Source organism: Gobio gobio (genome assembly GCF_949357685.1).
Source record: "Gobio gobio genome assembly, chromosome: 4".
Taxonomy (NCBI): domain Eukaryota; kingdom Metazoa; phylum Chordata; class Actinopteri; order Cypriniformes; family Gobionidae; genus Gobio; species Gobio gobio.
The window spans coordinates 49,207,730-49,225,534 of record NC_137100.1 but is presented as its reverse complement, the minus strand read 5'-3'; the positions used below and the strand labels follow the sequence as shown (position 1 = coordinate 49,225,534).

General features: G+C 38.0%; 1 protein-coding gene across 4 annotated transcripts in view; it reads right to left on the bottom strand.

Moving 5' to 3' along the window:
• gria3a (glutamate receptor, ionotropic, AMPA 3a) overlaps window positions 1–15,887 on the bottom strand; it is a 58,163-nt gene extending 42,276 nt beyond the window's left edge. For 3 of the 4 annotated variants that reach the window (XR_013816279.1, XM_079813890.1, XM_079813892.1), the window contains exons 1-3: window positions 15,118–15,872; window positions 14,728–14,886; window positions 5,882–6,121 (exon numbers count right to left, since the gene is read on the bottom strand). Coding sequence is in view for 3 of the 4 variants with exons in the window: in XM_079813890.1 (XP_079670016.1) it covers window positions 5,882–6,121; window positions 14,728–14,886; window positions 15,118–15,205 (487 nt within the window). In the remaining variant the exon portion in view is untranslated. Of the gene's footprint in view, window positions 1–5,881; window positions 6,122–14,727; window positions 14,887–15,117 lie in introns of all 4 variants that reach the window. The other variant, XM_079813891.1, reaches the window with a different exon arrangement.
• Window positions 15,888–17,805: the final 1,918 nt, after the last annotated feature.

Here is a 17,805-nt window from a genome sequence, read left to right as displayed (position 1 = left end):
GCACTCTCTTCAGAGTAAACAAGCTAGGAAAAATGTGTGATTGTTGGCTCTAAGCCCATCAGGTGATTTGGAACACAAACAGAAAGGAAAACTGTCCTCCATTATACCAGTGTTTGACTCTGCTGTCACTATGCCTGATATAAACAGTTATGTCTAGTGCTTTAACTGGAATTTGCCAACCAAAATCAGATTTTCAATATTTTTATGAACAAAGTCCCAATTCATATAACAGACATCAGGTACATGGACAGATAGACCCCACTTATCTTTTGGCCTCTGACTAGATACAGGATGTTTTGTTATTTATACTGGAAAACAAAAATCCTGAGGAAGAACATAATTTTATGCAGCGCATGCAATTTAATTTTGCAATTCAATTTAGGGCCCTATTTTATTTGTTTTGTTTTATAGTTTGTTCTGTTTTCATTTTTCTGGACTCTGCTTTTAATGGTTAGATTAAATTTCACTGACTTTCATTAATCTCCAGAACACAAATGAAGATATTTTTAATGAAATGGGAAAGAATTCTGTCCCTCCATTGACAGTCTTTTTTTTATTTCATTATTTAGTTAAGGCTGTCTGGGTGGAAGAGGTTGAGAGATGGGAGAGTGATCTTGCTAGCCCTGGAGTTAGGCCAGGAAGATTGTCTGGAAGGGTACTGTATAAACACACAGTTACTTGACAAATATTTTTAAACCGAAATCCCTCCGGCGCGAGGACGATCCGTTTAGATCTGCTCTGACGGATAGATCTGTATAGCCTTGGTGGTTCCAGGAAGATTTGTCTGCAAGGGTACTGTTAAAACGCACAGTTACCTGAAAAAATATTTTTTTTACTGAAATCCCTCCGATGCGAGGATGATCCGTTTAGATCTACTCTGACGGATAGAACTGTATAGCCCTGGTGATTCCAAGAAGATTTGTCAGCAAGGGTACTGTTTAAACGCACAAATATAAATAGTAAAATCGCAAACCTAACTCTCCATTTTCTTCCACTCCAAATAGGGGTGATTCAGGTTATATTATATATTTTATTTTATTCTCTTATGAATATTTTAATTCCATTTCTGTAAAGCAACTTCCACTTTAATGCTTCAGTTCATAAAGAGATCGCAAAACTAATCCATACAAATCAAGCGGTTTATTCCAAATTTTCTGAAGACTCGATCACTTTAAATGAAGAACGAAAGTCTTACGGGTTTGGAACGACATTAGGGTGAGTAAATGATGACAGAATTGTCAATTTATGCCGATTATCTAATTTAATGCCATGATATTAAATGTAAGACTTTCTGATTCAATTTAAGACTTTTTAAGGCCTTAAATTGTGGAAGGTCAAATTAAGACTTTTAAGACTTTTTTTAAGACCTGCAGAAACCCTGCAAAATTAGCCAATAGTTCTCCTAGCTCTCCTTCTTATGACTTCAGAAATAAAATGTCCCTTGATCTATTGATACATAAGAAGTCTTTGTACCATAAAAACATCCTGTGAGTTTCATACACTGTAAAAAAAATTCAGGTCTCCAATTGAAAATTTTCTAGTGACAGATCACATCTAAATGTTTTAGTTGGCCAAATTGAATTTCTGTGAATTAAATTGCATCAATTGTTTTTCAGTGTAGTTTAAAACGTCCTCCTCATGATAAACAAAGCATTTATTTAATCAAGCTTGAGAAACAGCTCGTTTTGATATTGGATGACCTGTGATGTCACACGGGCAAATACATTTGCATATGACTGCCTCCAAAATAAGGACATCAATGAATAGTTAAACATCATTGCACAATAGGCCCCGCCCACTGGCACTCAGTCTCTTAACGGCTGACATTTGCCTACATTGGATGCGAGCGCCGCGTCACATCATAATCACTGATGCTTTCTACACTGGATACAGTATACAGATGTGTGTTCAGTTTCTGACAGACTCCGCGCATTTGAGTCTGTCGACAAGACAACTGGAAGAGTGAAAGAACGTTAACGTTAACTGGTTGTCTAGTTTAAACAGCTAATTTTGCTCATTTCTGTACAGACTTTAGAGGGATTCGAGCTAATGAAACAAGTGAATGGTTTATTTTAATGGCGTCCCGGATTGCGTCGGAGGGTTGTATGTTTTTTGAAGCATTTTGTTTTGTAGTGTAATGCCACAGTGTAATGGAGAGTAACAGTTTTGGCAACCGTGTAATGGAGACTCTCACACATAGGTAGAGTTTCAAGCATGCAGGCTCTTCTTATTTGACACAACACGCCTTTATACTACCAGGTGATACTCATCTTTATTTAAGCCCCTAGGTGCTACAGTATCTAATGTGTAAATCCACAAGGTTTCACATTTCAAATGTAAATTGTTAATTGTCACCTATATGAGAGAACTTCCAAGTGGCTTAGGGATTGTCAAGAGCCCCACTTCAGAAGAGACATTTGTGATTAGTGGTGTGAAATTCTCAACAAGTGCGCATTTGATCTCATGGCATTGGGTATCCACACTGAAAGAAATGGACAAGGTCAAAACTGCTGAGTATCTAGACAAGGAACAACTTGAATCGGTGCTGTTGGAATGTAACCAACGGATCTGTGAATTCAAAAAAGAGATCATTGCAGCTAAAAAGAGTAAATTCGACACTGACTATGTGAATAAAAGGGTCTATCAGTGGAGACTGAATTAATTGTGTCACCCATCGCAGCAATTCACTTCTCGTTTGGTTCGAAAAACTTCAATGGCTTCATGACGGCAGTAGGACTTTGTCTGCCCAATCCTCATCCAATCTTATGGATTCAGATTCCAGCAACATCCCCCAGCCTACATGTTTTTTGGAAGGAGAGCAAGAGTCAAATTTATCCTGTCCAAGAAGAAAAAATGCATGAGGGGCAAAAAGAACCCCTGCAAGAACTTAATATGTGACACGAAGGATGGTGCAGAGGATTTAAATGTCCTTAACCTATCCAGTAGATTTATCTCTGATGATGGTTTAAGTGCTTTGAATAAAGGACTTTCGTTTTCACCTACTGCACACTGTAATAAATTTGACACATATATTGATATGGAAAAAAATCACAATTTAAGACTTAGAGAGTTTTTTAGTGGGTCTCGGACTGGATCTTCTGCTTCTGATGCTTACCTCCAACATTGAGAGTGACACTTCCATGGATGGTGGAATGTCTACTGAACGACCTCAGGCTACAATCAGAGGTAAATCTACTTTTGTTCCTCCAAAAAATAGAAACTCTTCACTGGATACCTACTGTAGAATCGTTGAATGTGATGTTACATCTTGTGGTATGTTTAAACAATGATTTTTTTAGATGTGTTCGAATCAAGTCTGTATCAGGTCTTGAAACCACCTTGTATCGTAAACCTACAGATCGTAATACACTTTACACGGTACATCCTGCGACATTAAAATGTTCCTTACCTATCTCTCAATTTAGTCGTATACGTCGTATTTGTAGTAGAGGAGATGACTTTCAACATCAAGCAGTCGTTTTATGAATATGTCACAACTTGAGTGTCTGGTTAAAAGAGTGAAGGCCTTGGAACATCGAGTGAACTGTTATATTCAATACTCACTGCTGGCAAATTACATACAAGGTGTTTTACTGAAACATTGGCATATTGTGGACTAGGGATGCCACAATTCTCAATATAATATTGAACCGTTCGGTACGGCATTCACGGGTCAATACACGCAAGGGTTTTTTTTAAAGTAAAGTTTTAAGTTTGAGTAAGGTTTTTCAATTCTTTTAAATAAAATAAAGAGTATTGCAATAAAAAAAATTCTTTTTTCACCTTAACTTCTTGCTGTTCCAGTCGCATAGAAATAGAAAAGAAAAAAACTGATGTGACAAGCCATCAGAACCGAACCGAACCGAAAACCGTGGTTAAAAACCGAGGTATGTATTGAACCGTGGACTAACTGTATTGTTGCATCCCTATTGTGGACAGTGACCCTAATCTCAAGAAATGCCTTGAAAAACCACCACTTGTAATATACAATAGACCACCTAATCTTCACAATATTTTGGTTCGAGCAGAGTTAACTCCTCCCTTACATTTTTTAAATATTTTCGGCAATTACAGATGCGTTACATGTCAACAATGTAACTTATGACATTTTCAAATATTCATTCAAAATTCTAAATAAGAGGCAATATTTTGTGCAAAACTTCCAATGTGATCCACATGTTGAGTTGTCTCTGTGGTCTTTGCTACGTGGGAAAAAAAACAAACATGGAAAAGAACATTTTTGCGGCATTAGTAATCAAGTAATTATCAAGTAATCCAGTAGCTCAGTACTTTGTTACTTTTAGACATTCCATTTCTACTTTACAATCATGGGCGTCGGAACCATTGTATGTGGATGGGTCAAGACCCACCCACTTTTTAAGACCAATGATACTGACCTACTCACTTTTAACGCCTCTAATTCAGCGCATGCCTGTTCACCTACCCCTAACGATAAACACTTAATTACTATACACACATTAGACACTTTATTTCCACTTTTCTAATAATTTCTTCATTTTTTATTGAAAATAAATGCCTTTTTGATCTAATATGTGATAGGAAAAGGGAGTAGAGCGAGTTCGCCAAAGGCAGATTCGAACCTCGGGTCAATTTGCGTCAAAACTTTCTGCCAATGTGCTTTACTACACTATTGCCACTGTGAATAATCCAGATGTTTAGTAAACAAGGCAGGCTATTTGCACTTAATGTAAGTGGCATCTACTTCAGTAAAAAATTTCTGGGGGAGGACCCACCCACATTTTTTTTTTTTTTTCTTCCGATGCCCATGTTTACAATACATAGGAATAGAATGAGTAAAATGTCCATGGAGTGGAGGTGACATTAACAATTTACTTTTGAAACGTGAAACCTTTTGTATTTAAACATTAGATACTGTAGCACCCAGGGGATTAAATGAAGATTTTGAGATTTGTCCATTTCTTTAATGTTTTTTTCTTGATTTATGCAGGTATTATTATTTGTAACTTTGCTTTTTATAAATAATTATAAGAGACCCCTATTTTTTACTTGAGCACCTGCCCCCCAAAATGTCTCTGACAGACATGGTGTTCTATAGGTCCTGTTTCCACCAGGAATTAAGATGCTTTTCAGTGTTTCCAGCTGGTATTAAGACGTTTTTTCAGTCATCCGATCACATGCATTACCGTTTATACCTGGTATTAAAATGCATTTCAAATGCATCTCCTGTGACCACTAGTGTTCGAATTTCCTTGAGACTCATTTCTTATTCTGTCACACTCTACATCACTTTTGTGGTGCACGAATACTACTGACTGACTGAACCCATGTTACATGGATCCCCAGCTATCTAGAAAGGAAGTGAATGAAAAGGAAAAAGAAAGTATCTACGATTTCGACTGTAATCCATGTGTTTTGGTACAACACAGCAAAGTTTGAAGTGCTTGTTTTGGTGCAACACTCACAATTCTTAGCACAATGATTACGTATTAGGTTGGTAGACAGTAGGCAGTAGTCTTTTGTGGTAGTTTGAACACATTCGAGCACATGAGCATCTCCACTTCAAAAGAAATCCAGTTGAATGTGTTATTGACTACAGATGTATAGATCTTTTTTTCCCAATATGCTGTTACACTCAATAATCTGTTTAAATTTGATGACTCTGCGTAAAAATATGGAAGAAAAGATCTGTTAATTTCATTACAACTTTAAAGGGATAGTTCATCCAAAAATGCAGAAGACAAAAGAAATGTTGGTAACCAAACAGTTTTGATTAGCACTGACTTCCATTATGTTGTGTTATAGCCATAGTCACAGCGTTTTCATTTTTAGCTATCCCTAATGTTCGAATACTTAGCGACTGAAAGTATACGTGTTAGTGTGTATGTGTGTGTTTACTCACCTCTATCAGTGTCATACAGGTAAACAAATTTCTCCCATTTGTAATGGGCTAGCAAGCTGAGCAGCGCCCCCCGGAGGCTCGGCCTCATCTGCATAACAAACTGCACATCCGTGTCCGTGGGAAAAGATGGAGTGATGAAGGAGGTGTGCAGAGCGCCGCAGAACGATGTTAATGTGTTCATTGACCTCCTGTCATAGAATCCAAATATTGCATACACACCCCTGGAGAACTGAGAACAGACTGCCAGACCAAAAGAGAGATGGAAGCAGAGTCAGTACATTTTAAAATAAACAAACATTAGGTACACACACTTACAAGCATTTTGTATTATGACACTCTCTACTGAGTGAGTGTACTTGTGTATGTGTGTGTCTGAGTATGCCTTAAAAAAAACCTGAAGAGACAATAGCCTGTTATCAGAAATGGAGAGATTATGACGACCATGTTTGATGTCACAGACTGCATGTATTGCAATATGATGTAAATTCTTCTAAAATCCAAATCAAATGTCTTGTTATTTATTTATTTGAAAAAACCCTAAATGCAGCTGTCATCTAAATTATTAAAAGATAAACTGCAAATGTTTCTAAATCTAGCAACCATGTAGCTAAGCTGACAGAAGACAGATTGAGTTCACTGACGTCTCCACAACCCAAACCATGAACGAATCATTGGAAATGTCAGTGTTAAGCATTAATTCAGCTTTAGTGCTGTCTTATTAACTGAATATTTACAAACATGTGTTATCCAGAAAGAGGACATTTTTACTATTTGTTTCCCGAAGCAAATTATTTTTGCCTTGCATTTACATCTGCCTCTTGAAAAGAGAGAGAGAAGAAGAGAATATGAGAGAATAAGGGACTATGGAAGGATTAGAGGTTAGTTGATTCTAGGAAAAGGAACAAAAGGGGCAAATGTTCCCAAATGTGTCCAGAAGACATGCAAACAAAAACGCAAAAAGAATTATGTGGCATGCAAGCATGAGGGGGGAAAAAGGAAGAAAATACAAGCAAATGTCACATTACTCAGAGAGCCCAGAGGTTAAAAATCATCACACACAGATGAACACACATACACAGCCTACGCTAAAAAAAAAACATGCTCAAACGATCAAACAGCAAAGTAAATACATTCATAAACAATTGAGAGCTTTGGTAAAACAAAAAAAACTTCTTTGCAAAAACTGATGACAATACAAACACGCACACACACACACACACACACACACACACACACACACACACACACACACACACACACACACACACACACACACACACACACACACACACACACACACACGCCTATACATAGAGCCATACCCACACCACAGACACCGAAGGGGACATGTCCTCAATATTTAAATTAGTGGTCAATCAAAATTTGCTTTTTTTATGAGCAGAATTTTAATCCACTAAAATCATGGCAGTTGTCATTGCTTTCCTGTGAACAACCCATCACTTCACACTCCGGTCCAGTAAGTGGTGGAATCTATGTTTCACAGGAGCGCAATGGTGCCTGGCTGCCATGAAATTACTTTTAATATTGATTAACTATTGGGATCTTGGAAGGGAGAGATTAACCTGGATGGGAGACCTCCTGGGGAAAACAAGGTAGCTGCTGGAAGAGGTGTTAGTGAGTCCAGAAGGCGGTGCTCACCCTGTGGTCTGTGTGGGTCCTAACGCCGCAGTATAGTGATGGGAACACTATACTGTCAAAAAGCACCAACCCTCAAATGTGACATTAAACCAAGATCCTGACTCTCTGTGGTTATTAGAAAAAATTCCAGGATGTCCTTTAAAAAAAGAGTAGGTGTTTAACCCTGCATCCTGGCTAAATTTGCTCACTGGCCTCTGTCCATCATGGCCTCCTAATCAGTGTTGGGGGTAACGCATTCGAGTTACGTAATCAGATTACTTTTTTCAAGTAACTAGTATTACTTTTAAAATCTATTCCAAAATATCTGAGTTACTTTTTCAAATAAGTAACGCAAGTTACTTTGTTTTCTCATTTATTGAGTGACAGCTCTCTTGTCCCAATGTTGAGAAAAATCGTAAGTGCATTTTGTGTAAACATGAGAGTTATTGTAGTTTTATAATAAATGTGAGCATGCATTTACTAATTTCACTTGCACAAAAAAAAGATTCAGAATTCCTCAAAATGAATAAAATCCATCAAATGCTAAATCAGAATACTACGCAAACTTCCAATAATTAAATATGCTAAATAAAACAAATATTTGTATGCATTTAATCTCACTTTATTGACCAGTGTCTTGAAACTACTTTCGATTTTTAGTTTTTATTGGTGAAGTGTTAAACTTTTTTCTCCGGCATCCTATTCTTTCGTTATCCGTAATGGGAGCACAGCTGAAAGGTTTGTTTGAGCTGCGCCCTCTACTGTACACGTGTAAATTTGTATTTCCTTTAGCCTGAGGCTTACTATTTCAATTTTGGTGTGAAAGGGTCTTTACATTTGCCTAAAAATACAACTTTTTGTTATAAAAAAAAAAACAACAGCAAAAAACAAGCCCAGCCCAGGTGTGAAAAAGTAACGCAAAATAAACGTAATGCATTACTTTTCATAGTTACTTTTTAAGGGAGTAACTAGGCCTGTCGCAATAATTAATATATCGATATATGGCAAAATATATGTACATGACCTAAATAATTTTTTGTGATGCAATATATCGCCCATTATGTTAACATGATAATGAATGTCACCAACATTTTACTCGATTGTGCTGTCATCTTGTATGTATTCCGTGACGGAGGCGAAAGTGGTTCTCGGGCAGTTCCTTCATACACAGAGCGCTTATCGACAGGTGAAAAAAAGGCGCCATTTGAGGCTACTGACAGTTTGGAAGACTAAGCCTAAATGGTCGATTTCAAAGCCACAATCCCCTGTTCCAGTGCACATATAAATGTCAACGCAGAATGGTGAGTGTTAAAGCCGTTTCACAAGGGAAAATGTTTATATTTACTATTTATTCAATTTTTTTATTTAGGATAATATATTTTTTACCCTTAATATCCATTATCTAAAGAATTAAAAGGTTGTCATTTGAAAGTGTCTAGGTCTACTTGCATTATTATGCTGCTATATTAGGATTATATATTCAGTGGCATAAAATATTCTTAAAATGACAATAATATAGTTTATCGCAATTACTTCTGGGACGATATATCGCAAAACAAAAAGTAGTTATCGTGACAGGCCTAGGAGTAACACAATATTGGAACCCACTTTATATTAGGTGGCCTTAACTACTATGTACTAGGCCTGTTTATCCGCTTTTATCCGCTTTTAGATCGACACGGGTGACGAACTTGGGTATTATTTTTGACCAGCTTTTAAAATTTGACAGACATATCTCCTCTGTTGTTGGATCCAGTTTTTATCAGCTTCGTCTACTGTCAAAAATTAAAAACTTTCTCTCCCCAAAAACACTCGAAATGGCTGTTCATGCGTTTGTTACGTCGCGTTTAGATTATTGCAATTCCCTATATTGCGGTATATCTAAATCTCAAATTGCGCGACTTCAGCTTGTCCAAAATGCTGCTGCCAGACTGCTTTCAAAGTGTCGTAAACATGATCACATCACTCCAATTCTTAGATCCCTTCACTGGTTGCCGATTTGTCAGAGAATAGACTTCAAAATTCTACTCTTCGTGTATAAATCCCTACATAACAAAGCTCCTGTCTATTTATCTGAACTCCTTCACTCCTATACTCCACCCAGAAGCCTCCGTTCTTGTGATCAGGCTTTGTTGGTCGTTCCTCGCGCTAGACTAAAGCGTAGAGGTGAGCGTGCATTTGCGGTGGCAGGGCCACGACTTTGGAATACCCTGCCTTTAGAGATTAGGCTGGCCCCTTCCTTGTCTATTTTCAAGTCCCTGCTAAAAACTTTTTTATTTTCCTTAGTGTACTGATTATGGTGATTTGTTAAACTTTTTTATAGGTGGTTTTTATATTCTTATTTATTTTTATTTTTCTGTATGTGTGATATTCTTGCTCTTCTGTAAAGCACTTTGGTCAGCCTGGGGGCTGTTGGAAATGTGCTATACAAATAAAATTGAACTTGAACTTGATGTACTAACATTTTAATTAATCATTTGATGCATTGCACTTATTGTGTACATACATGTTTTTACATTGTACTTACATTTAAAAAAATACCTGCATGTAATTACATCTGAAATTAAGTTCTGTAGTTACATTTGTAATTACACAGTTGACACTTCCCTTACACCAAACCCTACCCTTAAACTTACCCATACCACCACACCTGTCCCTAACCCTACCTGTATCCCACCTCGATATCAGAAAAGGTGTTTTGCAATACAATTTGAACACAGTAAGTACATTGTACTTATTTTTTGATGTAAGTACATAGTACTTAAGGCCACCTAATATAAAGTGGGGCCCAATATTGTAATGCATTACTTTTGATAGTAACTTTCCCCAACACTGCTTCTAACCCTCCCCCTATACTGATTGGCTTCATCACTCTGTCTGCTCTCCACCAATCAGCTGGTGTGTGGTGGGCGTATCATCCAGGTGGATGCTGCACATTGGTCGTGGTTGAGGAGATCCCCCATTCTATATGTAAAGTGCTTTATAGAAAAGCACTATATAAATGTAACTAATCATTATTTATTATACATGATCGTTTCCACATTTAGCCTCAGTGGCCACTGCAACTTTTACTGCAGCACAATATATGGAAATCGTGAGAAAATTAAATCTTGAGGAAATGTTACATGACATGATAAACCACCTTCACAATAAATGTATTTAAAGCTTCTGGTTTTTATTTTAGTTAATAATATATATTATATACAGTACTTTGTTATAATATAATGTAATTATTTGTGATTGACAGTTATTATGAATTGTTTGCTATTACCACAGTTTGCTATAGGAGAATATTATGCCAGAAATTAGTACCACTGAGATTTTAGCAAAAATAAGTAGGCGTCGACATGCATAGGGTCCATTCACCAAATGGATATTCATCAAACGGGTCCAAAGAAGAAAAAAAATCATACGTATCATTTCTACACACAAATTGAAGGGTTAGTTCACCCAAAAATGAAAATTCTGTCATTGATTACTTACCCTCATGTCGTTTGACACCCGTAAGACCTCCGTTCATCTTCGGAACACAAATGAAGATATTTTAGTTGAAATCCGATGGCTCAGAAAGGCCTCCATTGGCACAATGGCACTTTACACTCTCAAGACCAATAAAAGGTACTAAAGACGTCGTAACAAAGTCCATCTCACTACAGTGGTTCTACAATAACTTTATGAAGCGACGAGAATAGTTATTGTGCGGAAAAAAAAACAAAATAACGACTTATATAGTGACAACCGATTTCAAAACACAGCATCATGAAGCTTTGAAGCGTTATGAATCAGTACCGAGTCGATTCAGCGGTTTTGATCGCCACGGTCACGTGATTTCAGCAGTTTGACACGCGATCCGAATCATGATTCGACTCGCTGATTCATAACGCTTCGAAGCTTCATGATGCTGTGTTTTGAAATCGGTCATCACTATATAAGTCGTTATTTAGGGTTTTTTTTGCGCACAAAAACTATTCTCGTCGCTAAAGTGCATTGTGCCAATGGAGGCCTTTCTGAGCCATCGTATTTCAACTAAAATATCTTCATTTGTGTTCCGAAGATGAACGGAGGTCTTACGGGTGTCGAACGACATGAGGGTAAGTAATTAATGACAGAATTTTCCTTTTTGGGTGAACTAACCCTTTAAGTAGTGTTTTTGTGTGAGTATATATTATAGGGTGTTTTTGTGTGTGGGGGTATATATTTTACTGTGTGTAAGTATGAGTGTGGTCCTGTCCTGTTCTCTTTCTAAATTGATTGAGCCTCAGTGGAAAGCAGCTCTCTCATCATGATAGAACAAACGATCACTGCAGTTCAGAGAGAAACATTCAGTTCTTACTCACTCTCTCATTCAGTCCTTAAAGCTGAAGTGTGTACGTTTGTTGTGTTACAATACTTTCTTCTTTCTCAGCTTAATTTAGAGTCATCATCATACTGACTCTGTGTTCCAATCAAAACACTGCCCAGTTTGAGCAGTCAATGATGTCGAAGGGATATCTGTTCTTCTGACCAATTACAGATGGGGCTTGAGTGTTTGACAAACCTGTTTGACAACAACTGGTGCAAAATATATCAGTGGCCATTTTGCATTGTGTTCTCCCCCAAAGAGATGTGCTATAATTTGAAGGAAAAACAAATATGCATCAATTTATAAGAGTCGGTCAGTCTGCATATAAGCACTTTGAAGTGCCGATTCTCTGTGTTTTTTTTTTATTAATTAGCCAATTAATCAGCTCACTCAGATACAAAAAGTACAATTACTTATTGTTTGGGCCTTAACAAGTTGTTGATAATTGTTTAGTGGTTATCAGAAATTATTTTTTGTTGCATCGTTTAAAGTCGTAATGTTACAGAAGTAGTGACATATATTTTGTGTATTGTGATATACATTGAAAGAGAAAAAAACTTATTGTAAAAAAAAATGGGCAGTTTATGAGGACAAATATATACATCAGAGTTGTGACATCCAGATGATCGAGCCATTTTTATAGAGTCAATTTTTTCTTGAATGAAATGCATTTGGTTCAATAACAGGCATTCAGAAAATAGGGTGAATTTCGATTTCATGCCATCATTATTTCTGCAATTCTGTTTGGTGACACTAGCGACACAGAAATTATACGGAGACAAGGTAATGATTACATGTCTCTCTCCTTCATTTGTTTTTCTGAGCAAGCAGGTTACATCTGCTTATACCTTTCTGCCCTTCTTTTCACCGGTCTCTCGATTGCTTCAGGGAGCAATAAAGAAAAAAAAAATGACGAGAAGACGGAAAATCATAGAAAGGGAGATTGGAAGAGAGAGAGCGTGAGAGAGAGAAAAATAACCTGTTTACAAACCCTCTGACCCCTACAGTTTTCTCTGCGCTACACAGATTGCCTCAATTAAAACAGCAGGGTCACTGCATACGTATGCTGTCAGAACCTTTTCTCGCAGGATCCGTTTGACGCACAACTCGCACTCGCAACGCTGTGAGCGACTGTACTGGGGTAAAAACAGCTCACCTGACTAATACAAGCACTGCATGCAAAAGTGTGTGCACTCTGATTCAAACACCACCCAAGAGAGAAAAATAAGTGTCTGTCTCCATTTATGAACCGTTCTCGCATCACTGTTAAAGCACTTCGTCCTTCCTGACATGTTATTCCTGGATATGTACTTTGAGAGCATCTCCACAGTTTATTCATTAAACTTTAAAATCACCTTCAGAGTCCGAGAGGTATGTGTATGTCCCCACTAAAATCTTTTTATTTATATTTTTAAAAGGTTTTTTGTCCGATGGGCCAACCAGATGCCTGGAGCAGTGTGTGTGTGTGTGTGTTAATGCAGTGAAGAAAGATCAATGACTGCAGCAATAACACCATGATAAGAGAGGAAACCAAAAGCTCACAAACACTGTCTCTCACATAGACACGCTCAGATGAGCAGCCAGGCCAGTCAGAGACACAAAATGGTAATGACAGCAGCTGTAAACAGGCATTTTATAATGATGGTAAAGCTCTCTCACTCTCACGCACTCATACACACACACACACACACACACACACACACACACACACACACACACACACACACACACACACACACACACACACACACACACACACACACACACACACACACACACACACACACACAGTGCAGGGCACTAACCCTTGCACTGGTTTGGGCATGTGTGCAAATGTCAGCCTGCACTCATCATCATCGCTCTCTCGCGGTCTTTCTCCCTTTTTCTTTATCTCTCCATTATAAAGACCTGAGGCTTGTGCCACAGAAGAGTTTTTCACATTTTTTTCTCTCCATTCTTCTCACACTATCAGTCTTTATTTGATCTTTTTTTCTTTTGATTTAGATTTTTTTTTTTTCTTCTTCGATTTTTCAACGTTATTGGAAATTAAAACCTTAGCTTTTTGTCACCTCCAACCAAATTATACATTTTTACTACACACGCTCCATTTTTCTCATTTGAACATTTTCCCCGGTGAATTCATAAAATAAAAAGCAGCCAAATATAACAGTTTATATTTGGTTTGCGTTTTATTTGATAAATTCACTGGTGAAAAATGTTCAAATGAGAAAAATGGAGCATGTGTCTGTTGCAGTTGTGTGGGGGAAGACAAACGTTTGGCTTTTTGCCGTATAGTCCCCTGACTGGACTAGAAAGAAGAAAAATACTTAACGCATGCAATGAATTTAAAGTTTGTAACAACAGGTAAAAGGTAGGATTCAGAGTGACATACTGTCAGAGACAGGACAGATCAGCAGTCTTATTTATATGGTGTGGGTAGACAAATTATGGAAATTGAGACTTGTGATGTGAGGGAATATTGCACATGCTTGTATTACGAGACTTCCACGCAATTTAATTTTCTTAACACCTACATTGTGAACATGATCAAGGTCCTGTGACTCATTGCTCGACTTGCATTCTGTTTGTTTTAAAAATTTGAATCTGAGGGTTGTCTCCTGCCTCCTCACAATATGTCCAAGTTGCAAACCAAGCCTACATCTTTGATGATTATATATACAGCTCTGGAAAAAAATTAAGAGAGCACTTAACATTGATTTCTCAATGTTAAGTGGTTTCTTACTTTTTTCCAGAGCTGTATGTATATACATATAGCCTACATGGATTTAACGCGTTATGAACACTTAAAAGAGAACAGGTGCGGGATGTCCCGCAGAATTGTATTTAGGGGGAAAAAGAGACTTACACGCGTGCGTGACTGAGAAGCTATTGGATGACTCCAGATTGTCCACATTATAATTCAGGTGAAAGGGTTTCTCCGTGATGTTCTGATTGGTGTTGTAGAGCTGAACGGCGAACCGGAACGCGCTGTGTTCCTGAACCGTGGAGCGCATGAAGAGACCACCTGCACGTGAGATTAGATGAGTAGGTTAAGAACATATCTGACTTTACACTTGTTCGAGTGAGGGATAATAGTGACATTCATATAATTCACACACTCTGTTTGGCGCTAGAGGTGCAAACTTCTCTTAAGAAGTCAATGTGGGTGATGCAGCAGGTAGATGAGGATCAGCGCGTGTATAAGTCCTACGTTAGATGTTTAATATTTGATTCGATAAATGGTCAAATCACTCACCGATATTGATCTGGTTTGGAAAGCCTGCCTGGGTTTGCAGCACTAGCCACGGCAGGAGCAGGACGCTCGCGTGCGCTCGCCGCCGCATTTTGTCTCCGACCTCTAGAATTCTTCAGCTCACGCGCAACATCCAGACCGGGCGCGAGGGCGACAACAAAATCCTCCAGATGTGCACCGGCTCCCTCACGCGATGCCCGATAGGTGCATTCGGGCAACAGGACGAGAGCCGAATACGAGCAAACAAGCGCGAGAGCTTCTCAATTCAGGACAGCGCTGCGGACCATCCAATCGGACCGCTGATCAAACTTGATGTGACGTGAAATTACAACAGCACCCGCGTACGCGCAAACGCACGCGCGCAACCCGCCACTGCGGACCCGCGTGCGCAGTCCGCATACAGCTCAGAAAAATCGGCACGCGACCCTGGGATCCGTCCACTTCAAAGACGTCGTTTGAACAACCTATATTCAGCCACAAATCCCGTGTCCATTCGCGCGCGCGAGTGGCAAATCAGCAGACAAATTAAAAGTTCACGTACAGCAGCCCACAGGTCCGGACCATTACTATCCCACACCGGCACGCTAGTCATATAGTGTTCAAGTACGAATCTGTCGAAAAGCAAGAGCTGTCGATATAGCCTTCTAGTGTAAGGTGAACTGCTGTCTAACAGAATATTAATATTTTATGTCGAATAGAGGTGATCTCTGCAGGCTGTAAACTTGAGTTCTTTACCAAACACACTGCACTGCGTGTGTAAACAATACACACTTGTATTTCCCCCCCTCAGAATTTACCGGGAGGTTCGTGCCGTTTCAATATTTAATAGGCTATTGTGCTTCTATAATTTTCATGTATGTGTATGTATCTATTTTGTCTTGTCCATATATTAAAGTGATTTTTTTCTTCTTCTTTTTTAATCCTCTGATCTGTTTGTCTGTCTCTGAAGTGCTTCAGATAACAAGCCGTCCTTCCTTTATGCTGAACTGATTGCCTCAAAACATGCTCATCTATATTGATGTTTCAATGCATTTAGGCTGTTTACGCCATTATAGGATCTTTATTCTTGAAACATGCACTGCTCAGAGAAAAGCTCTGCAGGTGCCTGTAATTGTGATGTGATTCCACATTTTCAGCCTTGGCATCACCCAAAACTGAAAGCTCACATCACAGCACTGAGCCTGATACGGCTGACTAACAGCGACCCAGATTTCCTCAGCTCCTTATTGTGAGTGAGAGTGTGTGTGTGTGTGTCTGTGCTCATTTAAACTGACCACAAACCATGTCTGTGTATGTGGTGCCAGATTTATCAGACTGACTCTCTTGTTGAACGCAGACACACATACACACTCTTACTATCATCTCTCTCACCATGTGCCTGCTAATGCGAGTTAACCATGTTGTCTTTTGGGTAAATTTTAACTTGCAGCTTGATGTGCAGATGGCAGGATAAGCCATGTGCACATAAAATTAATCCCATTATGTTTGAATTAAAAATATTTTAAGTCATACTGACTGTGTACAATCCTGCTCTTGGAGGGCCACTGTCCTTCAGAGATCAACTCCAACCCCATTTAATCACACCTGAACCAGCTAATCAAGGTCTTATAGGCATACTAGAAACTTCTAGGCAGGTCTGTTGAGGCAAGTTGGAGCTAAACTCTGCAGGACAGTTGCCCGCCAGGAGCAGGTTCGGACACCCCTGCCCTAAAGAAAATGTAACTGCCCATCTTAATCATCTTTTTATTGTTAATATGTCACAAATGACCCATCTTGCAACTGTTTCTTACAGGTACTTATGAAATGTATTGAACTCTGAACTGGTCGAATTTCAATTCAGATTAGTATGCAACTAGCCCCTTAACCACAGCTGTGTAGATAACTTAAAATTTGTAATTGGTTACTGATTCCAAATTACATGACAAAAATTGTAGTTAGTAATGTAATCCATTACATTACATATTTAAGGTAATATAATCTGACTACTTTTGGATTACTTTTAGATTTCTTTTGACCTAACTTGTTTATCACATTGATTTGAGTATAATAATTTTGTACCATATTGATATAGAGAGAAAATACAATGAGAAAGAAAATGTAGGGCCTATTCCATTCTTTGTTTTCAAACAACACGAAGTGAATTATTACATTACATCAGGGTTTCCCAGACTGGGATGGAACTGCAGGGGTTCGTGAGTTTAATGAAAAGCTATTAAGTAATTAAATCACAATTATTTTTAATTCAAATAGATCATTTTAAAATAAAAACAATTAAAAAAAGACAAAAAAAATATTTTTTTTTGTTTACCTGCATGTCATATGACCATTAACCGACATCAGATAACCGTGTACTTAATCGTATTATTTATTATTATTTTTATTGACTTCATTTTATTATTGACCTAACTTACTAATTGAAATCTAAGGGCTTACTTCAAGTAAATATATTAGGTCAAAGAGATTTCAGCTGATAAAGTTGAGGTATCCCTGCATTGCATGTAAATATGATGAGAATTTGTACATTTGAATGTGTTCGAAAGACAAAAGCCTTCCAAAAACAGTAATACGTTAAATATATCTAAATAAGTGATAATTCAAATTATAATTAATGTGTTAATCAGGAGTTGATTAGATATGCAATGTTGAGAAAACTGCTAAAAGTGAAAAGATTTTTGTAAATGCAGTGATGAA